The 18,278-nt window shown below is 34.3% G+C and overlaps 1 protein-coding gene across 1 annotated transcript; it reads left to right on the top strand.

The window, feature by feature from the left end:
- The first annotated feature begins 1,438 nt into the window (after positions 1-1,438).
- ALB (albumin) lies at positions 1,439-16,604 on the top strand. Its single transcript, XM_019720846.3, has 15 exons — positions 1,439-1,554; positions 2,245-2,302; positions 3,153-3,285; positions 4,021-4,232; positions 4,753-4,885; positions 5,680-5,777; positions 7,270-7,399; positions 8,306-8,520; positions 9,723-9,855; positions 10,959-11,056; positions 12,109-12,247; positions 12,862-13,085; positions 14,303-14,435; positions 15,083-15,150; positions 16,430-16,604. The coding sequence occupies exons 1-14, from the start codon at positions 1,476-1,478 to the stop codon at positions 15,122-15,124; spliced, it is 1,827 nt and encodes a 608-aa protein (XP_019576405.2). The 5' UTR covers positions 1,439-1,475; the 3' UTR covers positions 15,125-15,150; positions 16,430-16,604.
- Positions 16,605-18,278: the final 1,674 nt, after the last annotated feature.

Below are 18,278 nucleotides of genomic sequence, written 5' to 3' on the forward strand. Positions count from 1 at the left end.
TATGAGAAAACATTTAAAAAAATCACTGGAGCTAGTTTCCTATTTACTTAAAAAACTAGATTCTGTAAGCCATATTTGTAACTCTTGGTTTAAAATGTATGCATTTACTCTCAAGCCAGAGTACTTTGGTGACTAAGTAAACATAAGAGTTTAAAAATTTGAGGAACAGAATATTTAGAAAAAAACAACAATTATGTGGTTTTATTTCTCTCAGTACACAATGTGCACGCAGAATTAGTAGAAGAAAAATGTGGGAATTCTTACTTTGGGAATCCACAAAATGCAAATGTTAAAGGGTTGTTTATTAAGATGGATTTTAAGCATGCAGATAGTGTTAAGAATTAAATATTAATTTCTCAACCATCTACTAATCTTTAATAAGGATATACACATGGAAAACACCTTATTGGTACTATGAGGAAAAGTTCAGGTGTTTCAGTTTTTATAATTGAAAGCTATGGGATCTTCATGAAATATAGGAAAATCAATTCTCAGTTTTTAAAATCCTAATGAATTTGATTTTTTTTGGTTTTCTATATTTACCATTGTATTACAACATGATATTGCAGTGAAAAGTAGATGGAGAAATGAATATTATTCTTTTCATTTGTTACATGAAGAATATGCGCAAAGTATATGTGTACATGACAAGGCCTAATTCTGTGAACTAGTAATACAATTATATCCAATTATAAGTATAATGTGTTTGATCAAGTCCTCCCTGGAGACTCATATAGAGAAGAGGCTAGGGTTAGACACTGACCAGATGCCCACTCAGACAAGGTGCCCACTCTTTCTCTGAAGTTAAAAGAAAAATTGACGTAATTTACCCAAAAGGGAATTATTTTCTCTGTTTAGAAAGTTAGAATGGTTGCCTTTTTGCTTTTGTAATTTAAGATTTTAGGCTTTAAAAAAAATGATTTTTCCAACGGAAATAATTTCATAGGCAGATCTTCTTTTATTTCTGTTCATATGTGGCCTGAAGGACAAGTCTGGTTCCATTATTCGTGACAAAAGTATGTATACTTGGAATTAGTAATCTATACAGTTCAGAGTTTAGCTCTCTTAGTATGTCTGATTTCCAAGCTAAGTCGTTGGTTTGCCTAATTTTTGGAAATACTGAACACTAAATTGTTCATATGGTAAATCACAGATAAAGTACGTGGTAATGAATAATAGGTACAGATTGTTTAAACTCTTAGGTAAAATTTGATAAGATGTTTTACATAACTTTAATGAATTGACAAGGTCTTGTGGGGAAAGCAGTTCCAGATGGCAAACATACGCAAGGGATTTAGTCAAACAATATTTTGGCAAGAACATTATGAATTTTGTAATCACTTAGGAGCCAATCAAATACAAAGATTAGTCTAGTTAATAATCTACAATTATTGGTTAAAGAAGTATATTAGCACTAATTTCTCTCTATTCATCTTATCTTTTCCCTTTTTTCAAACCCACAAGCCTTTGGCACAATGAAGTGGGTAACCTTTATTTCCCTTGTCTTTTTGATCAGCTCTGCTTATTCCAGGGGTGTGTTTCGTCGAGATGCACGTAAGAATTCTATTTTTCTATTATTTAAATTTTCGTAGTAAAAGAACATTTTAGTAAACTCTGTATCTTTAAAGAAGTTTCCCTTTAGCATTTATTTCTAGACTATGATTGTATTTTGTATTTGTGAACCCACAGGAATTTATCTTATTAATATATTTCTAACATCCTAAGTGAAAAAAAGATGGTGAGAATTGTTTAGTAGCTATAATTTCCTTTTGCATATGAAGGAACTTAGAGTGACTTAAACTTCACAGAATGTAGTTGAAAATATAATTGATAACTTGAAATTCCCAAAGCCCTATCCCAAAATACCTTGATGTGTTAAACAAACACACAACAAAACCTGTGTTATTAATCTTGTAAATGGAACTTGTATTATATTCTTCCATTCAGACTGTCTTCTCCGTAGCTGTTAATAGACACTAAGAGAATTAGATCTTATCAAAATTTGAATATAAAGCTACAAATATGTAATGATTTAAATGATTTTTCAAATAGTATCATTGGTGATTGAATAGCTTCTGTTTAAAAGAAGTTATAGTTCACTGTCATCCTAATATTTTCTGTAGGGATCAGAGCTCAATATTTTAGGGCAAATGAATACCTAAGTCAAATGGAGAGAAACATAAGAAGTAATATCCTAATCAGTTGTTTTCATCAGACTTTAAATAAATATTTTTTTTTCCCCAGCCAAGAGTGAGATTGCTCATCGGTTTAAGGATTTGGCAGAAGAAAATTTCAAAGGCCTGTAAGTTAAAATATTGAAGTCAAATTTAAAGTTTCTAATAGCATTGGTTATTATTTTTAAATTCTTATAGTCTCCTGTCATCAGAGTCCAGACTCTAGAGTAGAAATTTCTGCACTGGAGAAAATATTCTATATCGGTGTTGTCCAATATGGTAGCCACTGGCCACATGTTGTTGAGTATTTTAACTATGGCAAGTGCAATTGAAGTACAAAAATTTAAATTGTATTTAATTTTAATGTACTCAACTTTATATAGTCACATGTGGCTAATGGGTACTATGCATTGGAAAATATAACTCTGGCACTTTTATTTAACCTGGATGATGAGAAAGACTTTAATATATGGTTCCTTTTGCAGCACACTTATTAAATTTCTTTACCTAGCAAACAGATCTGTGGTTTCTTGAGAGCATTTCAGTATTTTTTAATCTATTAAAAAATGAGAAAATAATTTATATTTTAAAGGTCAATGTCATTCTATAGGCTGATTAAATGTGGTGTGTGGGTTTTGTTTTTTTGTTTTTTTAATTTGTTTTAAATAGTCAAAAGACGTATGCAATGGCCCTTGTCTTAACGATTAGATCTATTTAGAATACATTTTGCTTGTTAGCTCTATATGTGTGCATCTACTCACGTGTACACACATGTTTAAACATGGTGGATATACATATCCTCTTTGCTTAGAAAGCCACATATGCCTGGTTAGGCCTCAGATGATAGCTGATGTGACTAGGCTTTCTGGATAATAGTACAATGTATAAAATATAAAACATATGCTTTTTCTCTAATATAGCAACCTACTTTATATTCAAATTTTATTATACTGCGTTTTTCTATGTCCTTTGTTGCAGGGTGCTCGTAGCCTTCTCTCAGTATCTCCAGCAGTGCCCATTTGAAGAGCATGTAAAATTAACAAATGAAGTAACTGAGTTTGCAAAAACATGTGTTGCTGATGAGTCAGCTGCAAATTGTGACAAGCCCCTTGTAAGTACAGTCTGGTGTTGAATATTAGTTCTTCTTTTAAGTACGCCTGAGCATTTCAAAGGGAAAACAGTCCCATTTTAGTTTTCTCAATTATTACTAAATGACCATATTTGTAAGCAACAGTCAAAAGTAGGTAGAACCATCGTTTTTTTCTATGATAGAGACATGCTAGCTATAATCACCGTTTTAAAAACAATACTTTCTGGAGACCACACCCAGTGGTTATCGTGTATTTAAATGGAAAGCTTTTCATTTGTAAAAGTCTCTTTTAAAAATATGAAGTTTGATTTCTTTTCATAGAGACTAATAGTGATAGCTTGTTTTGAAATCTCACAAAGAAGCAGATCAAATGAGAAGCTATCTGAACACTTTCCTCCTTAATGTGAATTCAGCTGCTACTTAGAGGATTATTTGTGCTTGATTTTTAAATTATGATTGCTCTCCTAGTCTTTAGCCTCAGGTGGAAATTAGAGTAACGTTTATTCCTTAAAGCCATTGACTATCTTTTTTGCCCTTCTATTTTATCCACTGTAATTAATAGTGTGACAGTTATTTCTTAAAAAATTACACATAGATGGTCAAATCAAGGGACACTCTCTAAACCTATGAAAAAAGTAGATTTTTATATGGTTTCCTAACCACGTTTTACCAGTATATTGCATTTTTAATACTATTCTTTGGGTATAAAAAATAATATACTGCCTAGAAATTTGAAGCCTTCTGTCTTCCGTTTAGCATACTCTTTTTGGAGATAAACTGTGTACAGTTGCATCTCTTCGTGCCACCTATGGTGACATGGCTGACTGCTGTGAAAAACAAGAACCTGAGAGAAACGAATGCTTCCTGAAACACAAAGATGATAACCCAACTCTCCCTGCACTGGTGAGACCAGAGCCTGAAGCTTTGTGTACTGCCTTTCAGGAAAATGCACAGAAGTTTTTGGGACAGTAAGTAATCAGATTTTTATGCTTCAAAATTAAAAATTATGAAATAGTTCAAGACTCACTGTAACAAAATATTTTCAACATTAAGATTTAGAAGCTTTTTTTCTAATGACAGGTTTTAAGAAGTAATATTTGATACTATAAAATTTTACATGATAAAAATTTGATCAAAGATCTTTCATTGAAACCGGATATGATCTGTAAGAAAAAAAATTGAAATTGACACGTATTATAATATTATGAAGATATATGTTTAGTTATTCTCAGAATTAATTTCATTTTAGTCAATAACCTTATATCACCAATACTTAACTATTTTATGTGTGTGTGTATATATAATTTATATATATGTTTAACTTTTTCATTGACTTGAAGAATGAAAAGGCAAGATCATCATGTGCAAATGGAGCTTAATTAGTAAATGAGATGTCTTTGGGTTTTGGGGAAAAAATTGATTACAATTGTTCTTGCAATGCTATTTGCTATAGAAAATTAACTCCCTGTTCTTTAAAAAAAAATGTAGGTACTTATATGAAGTTGCCAGAAGAAATCCTTACTTTTATGCCCCAGAACTCCTTTACTATGCTCAAAAATATAAAGAAGTTTTAACAGAATGCTGCCAAGCTGCTGATAAAGCTGCCTGCCTGGGACCAAAGGTATGCCCAGAAGAAGTACAGAACCAGCTCAGCCTCAAACCTCAGATGTGGGGCATCTTATGGCTAGATTTAGGGAACCAAAGTCTCTGATACAAACTTCTTTACATGGTCAAAAAAGACTTCCTCACTCTTATCCATCCCAAAGATCTTTCACCCTCATTGAAGGCCCCTCACATCCTCAATCCTCCCTTTTAAATTTTGCCAAAGTGCATTGAAAGAGGGAATCACTGTGCTTGTGTCTAAATATCCCTCCTCTTTTTTATGGTGTTGGTCACCATAGTGAAATACAGAAACTCATTTGTAAAATTGTGCAGCAGAGGGCCGTGGCTTTGTTTATCTTTTCATGAGGGTTTCTTATTGGGAAGGGAATTCAAAGTGAAGAATTTCACTGCATCCGGAATCCTGGATTTATTAATATTCCATAAATATTTATTATATACTGCATCACCTTTTCTAAGGTGTTTATTGATGTGAGAGTTGGTAGAGGAGGGATTGAAATTAATTATATGCAAAATTAAGAAGTCAGCAAAATTATATTCCCTAGGATATTAGTATACTCTGTTCCTATACTCTTTTCCTTCATTCCCCATAACTACCCAGTCTTCCGTTACGACCCAATTGCTTTTTCCTCTTTCTACATAGTAAAATAATTAATTGCCAATAGTGAGTACTTGGGAATTTAGGTGTACCTTATCTCTCTAAAATTTAATTTGACTTGGTCTCATCTAACTTCTGAAGGGGTATTTCATGTAGAATTGTTTTCTTAATACTTTCAAAATTATTTCTTTTTGCAGATGGATGCTTTGAAGGAAACAGTAGTGGCTGCATCTGCCAAAGACAGACTCAAGTGCTCTAGTCTCCAAAAATTTGGAGATAGAGCTTTCAAAGCATGGTAATTTAAATTTTGTTCTGTGCTATATAATCATGTAAATGACGATGATTCAGTTGACAAAATTGTATATTTATATAGCTTTTCACACAGTACTCTCACATACATCTTTTTGGTTGTCTAAAAGGTAGAATCTTAACAGAAGTGAAAATCAGAGCATGAATGACAATTTGTCATTGTTTTTTATCACAGTTTTTTCAAAGTAGTCAAAGAGTTTAGAGGATATATATATTTTATCCTTGTAAGACAGGGTATTGAAACTCCATTTATTTATAAAGACTAGGGATCTTATTCTAATGGTCCACTATTTTTATAAAGTTGTAGTCAGGGTCTTTATTTTTATCTCCTTCTGCCCCCTGCAATTATCTGAAAGTGTCTGGTTGTCCTTTTATGTTCTGATAATTAAATTCAGCCATTAAGGTTAATTCTCATTTTCTCATAGCTCCAGCTTTGTTCTTAATTTCTTGTTTTTGCCTGGGTCTATATTTTTATATTACTTAGCTAGTTTTAGGAATATCCTTAAATATCTGAACCACAAACCACTTCACCCATTCCCCCAGTCCCTCACTTGCTAGTCAACAATTAATCAACACAAACAGAAGACAAAGTGAAAACAATAGACATTTTGCAAAGTCTTTAGAAACCATCATTTGAACTATCTTTGCTTATCAACTTTACCATCTAACCACCAAAATCAAACAAATAAATAAACAAAACAATCCAATGTGAAATAATACACAGTCAAACACACTGTGATTGGTTTGGGGGAAGAAGTATCTTTTACAGACTTAGGCAACTCTGAAATGCCCTATGAAAGCATGTGAATATTTTGCCTTTTACATCTTGTCATAGGGTTTAGAGACTGTGCTGTATCAATGTCTTGGTAAAAATCTGCTTAATTAAAACTCTCTAATTTTGTAGAAGTTATGAAATTTCTGTTCTTGTTCTTCAGAAGGCAGGGAGAATGTATTTTAATTGGTATAAAAAAGTCACTGGAGTTTGTATGGCACTTTCCAGTTGATGAAAAGCTTTTATATGCATTATCTAATTTAATATTCACAATAATCTGATTTAGCATACTGTTGTGACACTATAGGGGCTGCAGCTCAGACAGTTTAAGTAACTTACCTAGGATCACACTCCTAATAAGCCACAAAGTCAGATCTGGAAGTCAGACATGGGCTCCAAACCTGATGCTCCTACGTATGCCACCTCCTTCAGAATCCCTCTTTGATTTTTGATTTTATGAATTGCTGGACTTCTTTCTAGCCACCACACTCTCTTACAATGGATAATTCTGCCCTAAGGAAACATTTTGCCCTAAGATAACAATTTGGTTCAGAGCTAGCACTAAAACAAGAACTAATAAAAGTTACAAATTATTTCTATATGTTATTTTGTTCTGAGTTTTCTTGTTATAAGTAGTATTTTCCTAGTGCTTTCACATAAAATATTGCATGTTAACAAAGTTTTGATGGGAGAATTTTCTTTTTAGGTCCGTAGCTCGCCTGAGCCAAAAATTTCCCAAGGCTGATTTTATGGAGGTTACCAAGCTAGTGACAGATCTTACCAAAATCCACAAGGAATGCTGCCATGGTGACCTGCTTGAATGTGCAGATGACAGGGTAAAGAATTCTCTGTATTCTCTTTGGTACTTACATATTTCAGTTGCTAGAATGAATTTGTTTAATATAATGGTGACAGCTGCCAGTGAATTGAAATTGTCTTCTATGCCTAATCTGCTCAGTCCTTTCCCTGCCTTGTGGTACTTTTTTTGGGGGTAAACCTGGCTATCCCACTCACTAAATGATCTGATGAACACTTTCACTAATTTGCAATCCTTTTCAGTCATACACTGAGAACAAAGGCTTAAACTGAAGTAGGACAGCTACAAAGGTAGATTTCTAAGATTTTTTTGGGAGGTGGGTAGAGTTGGAGAAGGGCTGGTACCTGAAGAGGTCTTTGGAAATTATGTAATCCTCCCCCGATATTCCCCCTTAATTAACTGTGTTAAATATACAAATATTTATAGCATGATGTGTCTTTTTCCAAAAGGTCAGTATATGACCAGATACCAGGATCATAATCTGTCATATTTTCTGGAAAATTTAAGGCAGATATTTTACATTTGTAAGTAGGGCCTATGACTAGGATCTTGACTAATTTTTCAAAAATCTCTCACACTTTATTTAGTTATTTGGTTTCAAAATGCCTGCACTTAATTTTGGGGACGATTTGGGAAAACGGTACTGGGTTTTATCAAAAAACTTAAATATCTTAACAGTTGAAATATAAAATTAATAAATAACTGACATGGTCCGCTGACTAGTTTTTAATTGAGTGGAAATGTTTTAGTTGTTCTCTCTGAGTCTCCAGGCTTAGAAGAACAGACTGAAAATGTTCACAGAAAGCAGGTTGGTATGTGTCTGTTCTTAGAATACAACGGACATGTTCCGCCAACAATAAAAGTCTGAAAAGAAAGTGTAGTAATGTCAATTTATGTTGAACAATTTTCATCAATTTACTTACAGGCAGATCTTGCCAAATATATGTGTGACAATCAAGATTCAATCTCCAGTAAACTGAAGGAATGCTGTGATAAGCCTCTGTTGGAAAAATCCCACTGCCTTGCTTCAGTGGAAAATGATGATTTGCCTGCTGACCTGCCCTCATTAACTACTGATTATGTTGATGATAAGGATGTTTGCACAAACTATAAGGAGGCAAAAGATGTCTTCCTGGGCACGTAAGTAGCTAAGGAATTATCCTGTCATAGCTTTGATATGGTCTGAAGATTTAGGAAGCTATTTTAGGCTTTGAGTTAGCATTGTTATAATTCCCATGTTGCCTACAGTGCTTCTTTTTCCTTCTATTTCCCAGCCTTTACATTTTTTGGAAAAAATTAATTGGTTTAAAAAAAATTGTCATAAAAAATAACTGTTCATGGCAAAATCTTAACCAATAGAAGAGTACAAAGTACTAAGTAAAAATTTCTATTTTTACCCACCCCCATTCCTTCTCCTTAGTGATATTTCTTGGAAACACCTCTACAAACAGTTTGTGTATATATAAATTATATATGTATTGTTTTTTATTCATTCAAAGATTATTTCTTGAATTACTATAACATATATATGTGAATATATATAATACATCTTTATATCTGTCCATCTATTATCTATCTATCTATCTATCTATCTATCTATCTATCTATCTATCTAACATCTATCATCGATCATATATCTGTCTATCTCATGGCAGCAGGAAGTATAAAGAGAAGTGTGGAGTTGACTACCAAGTGCTTTATATTTGGAAAGATCAAAAGTCCAGTAGCATGGCAAGGCATCACACAATTAAATGCCAAAATAAATGATTATATATAGACAGTCAGTGTGGAGATAAACTTTTGCATTTTTGTTGTTAGATTATAATAGTATTCTGTGCACTAAATAGTATTTCATAAAATTGTATACCCTTTAAGATTTCACTCAGGAAGGGCAAAGAATGTTTTAAGAATGTATCTCTATTTATCTGTCTATCTATCAAAATCTTTTTGAGGTATAGTCCAAATCAAACAAAGTATACTTAATAAGTATCATCAAACATTTAATATGTTCCAGACAGTGTATGTTATGCATAGATTATGTCATGTGTTTCTCACCTTATGAGACAGATACTATTATTATACCCATTCGAAAGAGGAGGAAACTGAGGCTCTGATAGTTTTAATAATTTGCCTAAGGGGATACAGTCAAATAAGTTGCAGAGCCAGGATTTGAATGAAGGTAGCTTTAATTCTGACCCCCTAGCCTTTAGCCACCAAGCTTTACCACATGAGGTTTAGTCAAATTGAGACCTTTGGCGTATAAGTTACTTTTGTGGTTATTCATGTGATCTTTTTCTTGTTTATTTGTTCAACTAAGTGTATGTGATTTTCATCTTAATTAGGTTTTTGTATGAATACTCAAGAAGGCATCCTGATTACTCTGTCTCATTGCTGCTGAGACTTGCCAAGGCATATGAAGCGACGCTGGAGAAATGCTGTGCCACTGCTGATGCTCATGCATGCTATTCTAAAGTGGTAGGTTTCCCAAAGGAAGAAACAAAATGTAGCTCTTTGAGTGGTCATTCCAATAACAAGGAAGAAAAATAATGCAAAACGTTATATAGTATGATACGATTTAGTACTATATAATGTTCTTGAGTTGGTTTCAATTTTGTGCTCTTAAACATTTAAGGGGAAAAAGTAGCTTAAAGTAGAATGGTTAATAAAATCTAGAATAGTTTAGAAAAAGAGATCTGAGGAGAGCAGTCTCCAACTTTATGAAATCTTGACCGTGTCTTTCTCTTTTTTACACTCCTCAGAACAAAATAAGGCAAAGTAAAGTAAATGGTAATTAAAAGAGATTTAACTTAGATATAAAGTTAACCTGATTCCAACATGTATCAAGCGTCAATAATTAGCCTCTTAAGGAAGATTGTGAATCTGTTCATTTAGAATATTTTCAAATCTTTTTGAGAAGGCTTAGGAATGGTTTTACAAGAAATTAAGTAAGGAGAGGAAATCTGTTCTGGAGGATTTTTAGCATATTTAGCATGTTTAGTATACTAAGTACTTTTAATGTACATAGTGGTTTCCAAACTTTAGAATCAGAGGAAAATCATTCTTTCCTCTACGAACTGATGGACAGGCACTGTGTTGGAACTGATGGCCAATGTACAATCTCTAATTTCAGAGAGCTCAGAATCCAACTGGAGAGACGGATTAATAATAATGCTCACAATCATAGCTATTACTTATTGAGCTTTTATTACGTTCCAGGCACTGTTTTAATTTCATTAGCTCAGATGGTTTACAGAGTAATTCTCTGAGGTGAGCATAATCTCCATCCCCTGTTAGAGGTGAGGTTTCTAAACCTTGGTGATTGGAAGTAAAGTTGCACTACTATAAAATGAGTCAGATGGCCTGGATCAAATGCCAGCAGTCACACTCCGGAGCTTGAGTATTTTTAATCACTTATACTATACAGTTTGTATATGTTATAAAAGATTTGCCATCAAAGGTCTATTTACATGGCTTAGAGCAGAAAGAAAGAAGGATATCATTCTGCCTATAGGGGTAAAAAACAGCCTGCATCTGGTCCTCGGGTGGAATCCTGTAAACACAATTCTTTTATCTTTCAGTTTGATGAACTTAAACCTCTTGTGGATGAGCCTCAGGAATTAGTCAAAGAAAACTGTGATCTTTTCGAAAAAATTGGAGAGTATGGCTTCCAGAATGCGTACGTATTTTTGTTTACTATTTTTTCTTGATCAATTTGTAATTATTTGATTTAATATGTAGACCACCCATTGTAAAATTTTTAATCTTGAAAATACAGTATATATTTCTAATCCCTCTCTGTGAAGAAAGACTGGAGAAGGAGAGATAAAATAGTTGAAAAGGATGAAGGGGCCTATATTTGAGTGCAGTTTAAAAAACTGGCCTCTTGAGACTGGGAAGGAAAATGCTAAATCTTGGGATATAGGAACTGAGGATGCCCTTTGACAGTTATGGAATCCTTTATGGGCAAACAAAAAACAGCTGTGCTTTACAAAGAAGGAAATAGTTGGCCTTTCATAAGTAGTATGAAAGAAGTATTGTAACATATAAGGCGATAGACTAGTGTCCTGGTCTAATCGAGTGTTACCTATGGAGGTAAAGATAATAAGGGACACATCATGAGGTGGATATTTATTGTTCATCTTACACAGGTCAGCACTCTTCTAAGTGTGGGTGCTAGGGAACCTCAGTTAGAACCACAGTGAACAAGCATCTTCCCTTGAGTAGATTACAGTCCTGCATTGACTTTCAATGTTGATTGGCATTCTTAATAAAGGATTGTTACATATTAGATACCACACCAGGTTGGTTGCATACTTTATGTCTTTTAATGTTGCACCATCCCTATTGAGTCAGGTATCTTTCCTCCCATTTTATAAATGAGAAAATTCATCCATATTATTCAAATTTAGCACAGTGCTGATGTTAAGCTCTCAGTAGATTTTATTGAGAGAAAGAAGCAATTAACAAATATATGAATGTCACTGAACTATAGTAAGTTAAGTCACCTTCCTAATATAATACAGCACAGGTGCAATTCACAGTTAGGCTTAACTAGTTAATTAGGACAAGGTTTCCCCCCACACTACCCCACCAACCTGGAGATGGAGATAATTTTATGAATGGAAATCATTTAAATTGATTTTGGCTAAGTGTTCTTTGCTTTACGTACTATGTTAGAAAAAAAAAGTGTCTTGCTTGGCTGAAAACACCCAGAATATTTTGTTACAGGCTCATAATTCGTTACACCAAGAAAGCACCCCAGGTGTCAACTCCAACTCTTGTGGAAGTTGCAAGAAAACTAGGAGTAGTGGGCACCAAGTGTTGTAAGCTTCCTGAATCACAAAGAATGGGTTGTGCAGAAGACTATGTGAGTCTTTTAAAATATAATAAGTTAATAATGATGAATTTTTGCCTTTGGATATTGACAAACCTAACTTTCAGAAGCAGGAGTGAACTAACGTGTGTGTATGTGTGTGTGTGTGTGTGTGTGTGTGTGTGTGTGTTTGTGTATGTGTGTATATGTGCATGTGTGCATATGGTAGTGGGAGCCAGGACTTGATCCCCTATTATCCTGACCATCAGAATGAAAATTTAGATAAGATTCCAAAGATGATAAATTGTTTTGGAAAAATTGCATGAATTTTCAATGTTTTATTCTGGCATTAAAAAAATGTTCACTTTCTTTGGAGTCTTTCCTGTAATGTATCAATATAAGGCTGTTTTTCTGCCACTCCAACACATACCTTAGACACTTTTAAATGATTTTAAAAGACTTTTAAAAGAGACTTTTAAAAGAGACTTTTAAATGTCCCTTATTATTTGTAGTTCTGAACATAAGCAAATCACTGCCTCAAATCAACCTTGGATTCAATGTTGTTAGTTAAAATACAACACTTCACTTGGTCCATTGGAAAGTAGGAGTTCACAGAAAACTTTTAATTATGCTTCTTTTACATTTCCGCTCTCTTCCCTGTTGTTTAGCTGTCCGCGGTCCTGAACCGGTTGTGTGTGTTGCACGAGAAGACGCCAGTGAGCGAAAGAGTTACCAAATGCTGCACAGAATCCTTGGTGAACAGACGGCCATGCTTTTCTGCTCTGGAAGTCGATGAAACATATGTTCCCAAAGAATTTAATGATGAGACATTCACTTTCCATGCAGATATATGCACACTTCCTGAAACTGAAAAACAACTCAAGAAACAAACGTGAGGAGTATTTCATTACTGCATGCATTTGTAGTCTTGATAGTGAGAACTGCACCTTGAAATTAGTAACTTTTTCGGAAGTAGTGTGATTATATTCCTTAGAAAAGAATATTTAAGTATTGGTCTTACTAAGGTGATAACAATGTCAAGAATAAATGAATATGTTTTTGTTTTCTTAGAAAAACAAACAACAACAAACCCCCAACAAAACTATATTATAATCTTGCCTAGAAATCATTCAGAATAATTTTGTGAATAAACGCTCCAGTAGAATAATATCTTAGGACAGGTCCAGTACAAAAAGCTGAACCATCAATTGATGCATTACTTCAGATAACACATTTGTTAGTAAAAACCGTAGGAGAACTTATTTCTAGGCAAAAAGGATAATTTTAACTTTGTTCTATGACAACCCACAGGTGAGACAAACCCCACAACATGTAACTTTTGAGAATGGAATTTGGATGAAAAACATCTAGAAATGCGAATTCCGAGTCTTGACTCCCTACTGCTGTCAAAAGGGGTTAGAAATACAACATAAAGTTACTATTATCTCTGGTGGGTTCCGATCATGGCCATAGGCTAAGGATAATATTGCAAAACTATTGCAATATTATATTTTGCAATATTATTGCAATATTATATTCTCTCAAGTACTAGAATCTCTACAGATGTCAAGGAAAGAAAACCACCCGCTTCCATGAGTTTGAATAATTTGATTTCCCAAGGTCTCCCCACTCTTCACTTTCAAAGGGCCAAATTTCAAAGACTGAATATAAAGATTCTCAGGTTAGAAACTTTTAAATAGAGTCTAAGATAATTAAGCATCTAAACATCATTTTTAGCTCTTACATCGCTATAAACTTCAATGTGGCATAACTTTCAAAACCTGAAAAATTTTCTAATTGCAATATAAGGCTTTCCAAAGATTTAACTGAAAAGAGATTTATTGAGATTTGTTGACACTAAGCATGTTTTGCAATTTACATTGATGATTTCATTCAATCCTTCTACAAATCCTATGAAGGTAGATTTTATTTTCCTCATTCTACCAATGAGAGTATTGAAGTTTACAGTGGCAAGCCTGGGGCTCGAGCTCAGACTTACCTGCTCCAAAACTTACAATCTCAAACAGCAGCACTACTGTCTTTGCCATCTCTAGTTCTCTTTATGTGAGTAACCTTTTCCCTGTTTTATTTTGTTTTGATTCAATGCAGTGCACTTGTTGAGCTGTTGAAACACAAGCCCAAGGCAACAGAGGAACAACTGAAAACTGTTTTGGGGAATTTCTCAGCTTTTGTAGAGAAGTGCTGCACAGCTGCTGACAAAGCGGCTTGCTTTGCTGAGGAGGTACGGGAGTTGTCTTCATTTTAATATATCTAATCTCCTTTGTTGTTGCATCTGATCAGGCTAGGGCTTGGGGGTTTCTATACCTGCAGGACATTCCGTACATGTGGGGCAGAAATCTTATTCTACATACAGTTGTCTGACAAAATACCTTAAATAGCTCTCTTTCTCTCTCTCTCTTTTTTAATCTCCTGCTGCACTAGAGCATATTATTGTTTGCAATATTTTTTCGTTTTCCAAAGTTGTGATGTTTAAGAATAGAAATAGAAGTATTTGGAAGTTCTGAAATCTTTTGGTAGAGACATCAGTAAATCAAAACATTAATATATTTAAGTATTTTCTTTAAAAGTGCTAATTTGTGATTTGGTTGAATCTGAGTACTTGATTTTACAGGTTAGTAGGGAAATTTATATTTAAACAGGTAAATCATTTAATATTTTCCCCTATGACTTGACAGTGATGTTTTTATTCCTTTGGGGACAATGGATTTCAGTAGGTTTCCTTCTAGAGAGTCCAGTATTAAGCTAGAATTAAAGGATGTGATATATGTTAAATTACTCTTTAATCACCAATGGCTGTATAAATGTTAATTTTTTATCATAATAGTGATGCTAATATTTTTCCCAAACCTGTCATTTCTTTGTATTCAGGGTCCAAAACTTGTTGAGTCAAGTAAAACGACATTACAATAAAAACAACACAATCACAAGCTTCTCAGGTAACTATACTCTGGATTTAAAAATACTAATAATTATAATATTTATTATTAAAATAGCAAAGATTGACTGACCATTTGCTAAAAGCCACATAGACCAAGCCCTGTTCTAAGCGACTTATATATGTTAACTTATTTAATTCTCAAAATAGTTGCCAAAGTTCCACTATTATTCCCATTTTTTCAGATCAGAAAATGAAAGCACAGATCAGCACATAGGTTCCATAATTCACCCAAGGATCACCCAGCTAGTGAGAGGTGGAGCCACAATTCAAAATTCAAACCAGAGCTTGACAGTCAATCACGGTCCTGCTCTGACCTAATGTGACACAGTAGACAGAGCGATTCAACTGAGCAGTGGCTCAGCAGTGGGATATGTTCAGGCTGGACAATATGAAAGTGTATTTTTGTAGGTTAAAAAGAGGTGACTGACAATGATTTTACAAGGTTCAACCTCATAGTTCAATAACAAATTCATTTCTTTGGAGAATATGATGGATCTATCTTATATGAACTTTCATTCTTAATCGTAAAGAATCTGCTCTAAGTTTGTAGTGTGTCAACATGCTGAGTTTTAATAGAATTTTCTCTTCTTATGAAAAGAAGACCCACTTTAAAATTCAGATGTTTGACCATAAACATGTTATATCCATTTTGGTTGTAATACTTGGGGGTAAATTAAAAGATAGAATGAACTTTCTTTTTTAAAGCAAGTGTCCAGCTGTTGTTTAGCATGAATTATTTCCATGCTTTGCAAACTGACTGTAATGTCTATTGTACGACTGGATTTTAACTTACCCTTTGCCCACACGAAAACACCTGCATGTTGTGCATTCAGGCAAGGAAGCAATTTTGAATCACTGGGAATTTGATCATTTCAAAACGTGATTCGTTTTAGTCCTAAACATCAAGGTTTTATTTTAGAGGTCTGACTTGAAGAAGACACCTTGTTTGTTTGTAATTAACTTAGGTAAGAAATAGGCATTAAGGAAATAACTCTGAGGAGTGATGAGGAAAGCCCGTGACTTCAAAGCTTGAGAAGTCCGATGACATCAGTGATGAAGAGAGACTTTGCAGTGCTTACTGGGGTGTCCTTTCCCTCAGCCCAACAAAAGAATTCAGCTGCCATGAGTCTAGGGCAAGCTTGAATTATTATCATTGGTGGGCATTGCAGAAAGACAGTCAAAGCAATTTGGTATTCATTTAAATAGATTTGGAAAACACACGCCATTTTACAAGCAATACTTGTATTTATTTTTTATTTTTTTTTATTTTTTTCCAGCTTGCCCTGGAATAAGAAAAAGAAAGAGAAATGAAGACCCAGAGCTTATTCATCTGTTTTCCCTTTCATTTGATGTAAAACCAACAGCCTGTCTAAAGACCAGAAATTTCTTTAAACATTTAGCCTCCTTTCTCTGTTCTGCAATTAATAAAAAAATAAAAACGATCTAATATAACGGTTCAGGACTGTTGTTTTTCAAAGAATGATTGCCATCCTGATTATTTTGTAGGTTCTGTGCAAGTCCCACTGTTTTCTCTTTCCTCACTTCAGTGGAGGACTTCTAGTGTCGAATGGGCTACTTAATTAAAAGAAACATCAATACTCTTCTGAGTTAGGGACTATCAACATTTAAAGTAATATTTTAACATTATGATAATTCTGAATAAAAGAATAAAGATTGTGGTACACTTAAGGTATATAAAATAAATGGCTTTTCCTTACTATTAGAACTCCCTAAGCAAAGAAGATAGAGATGATTGTAAGGATAGTTAATTGAATGGGGGAAAAACACTGATCCTAGAAGAAATTTAAGATAGTTTAGGATGACAATACATGAAGACTGTAAGAAGTTTAACAAGTTTTGAGTGGAAGAGAGGATTAGGAGGCTTGGACAAAAGTACAGTAAGGAAAATTAAGATGTTATATTCAATATCAGGCCTCTTTTCCCTGGTCTCAGAGGTAACAACTGATATTAGACCATTGTGTATGAATTTACCTACTTAAAAGTCATTTATTCCTTATTACTTTGTATATAGTGTTTTATTTTTGGTAGAATTGGTTTCATAGTGTACATGCTATTCTACCACTTGTTTACTTTGTCCCTAATAATAATGCTTTACAGTTTTATTTTAAGTATAATGCCTGCAAAAGATTTTGGTACCAAGTTTTTTTTAAAAAAGGCTGTTTCTGTATCTGGAATGTTACAGTCCACACTCTGCCCCACCCCCAGCCAACCCCCAATTTGGCCTTATGTTGATGGCATCAAATACTTTTCCACATTTTTGCAATCATCACAAATGTCAGAGAGCCTGGGAGGAGAGAAATAGAGATGGGTGGCTTGTCGAGTATCCCAGAGGCAGACGTAGACTATTTTGAGTAAGGCTTTTCTGTACACCTGGACCCACATGGGACTGGATCTGAGTACCTTTGCCTGGATGGTATTGCAGTCCAGGCACTAAAGGGAGAGTTGAAACTTTTGGAGCGAAATGTTCCAAAATGCAGGCCCCCTGGAGCCTGGCTTTCCCTGCTTCCTGCAGCGTCTACCAGATTTTCAGAGTTGCCCAGGCACTTGAGTCTAAGAGAGGTCCAGGAGCCCAAGGGTCACTGTGCTTCTGAGACAATGGCCTCGCAAGTGCATTGTTCTGGCTGGCTGGCTTTCACGTATGTCTTTTGCTGCACAGTGCAGGAGATTGGGCCACCAGAACGGGGTAGACACACTGGTCTGTGTGTGTGTGTGTGTGTGTGTGTGTGTGTGTGTGTAGTGTTCTTCTCATTTCCTATCAGCAGGTACATGACATCCACATGAATCATCATCAGGAATGTTGAGATTGAGCACTTGGTTAAGGTAGTGTTTTCCAGGTTTCTCTACTGTACAGTTATTATTTTTCCCTTTCTACACCTATTTTTTGGAAGCAAATTATTCAATCCAGTTCACACTCAAAGGGAGGAAAGGAGGAGATGAAGTTCCTGGAAGGAGGAGTATCAACATATATATTTTGAATTCTTTTGTAAAAAAAGATTTGTTGCTTCACTCCATTTATTTATTTATTCAATTATTTATATCACATGAAGTCACGTATATTTATTTTATACTTTGGGTTATAATTCAATGCTATATTATTCATTTTGT

This window comes from Rhinolophus sinicus, chromosome 1 (assembly GCF_057876585.1).
Source record: "Rhinolophus sinicus isolate RSI-liver-muscle chromosome 1, RSI-T2T, whole genome shotgun sequence".
Classification (NCBI taxonomy): domain Eukaryota; kingdom Metazoa; phylum Chordata; class Mammalia; order Chiroptera; family Rhinolophidae; genus Rhinolophus; species Rhinolophus sinicus.

Coding starts and splice junctions, on each gene's coding strand:
- ALB (XM_019720846.3), top strand. CDS start 1,476: ATGAAGTGGGTAACCTTTATTTCCCTTGTCTTTTTGATCAGCTCTGCT. Junction 7,400..8,305: donor TTGAATGTGCAGATGACAGG/GTAAAGAATTCT, acceptor ATTTACTTACAG/GCAGATCTTGCCAAATATAT. Junction 11,057..12,108: donor GAGTATGGCTTCCAGAATGC/GTACGTATTTTT, acceptor ATTTTGTTACAG/GCTCATAATTCGTTACACCA.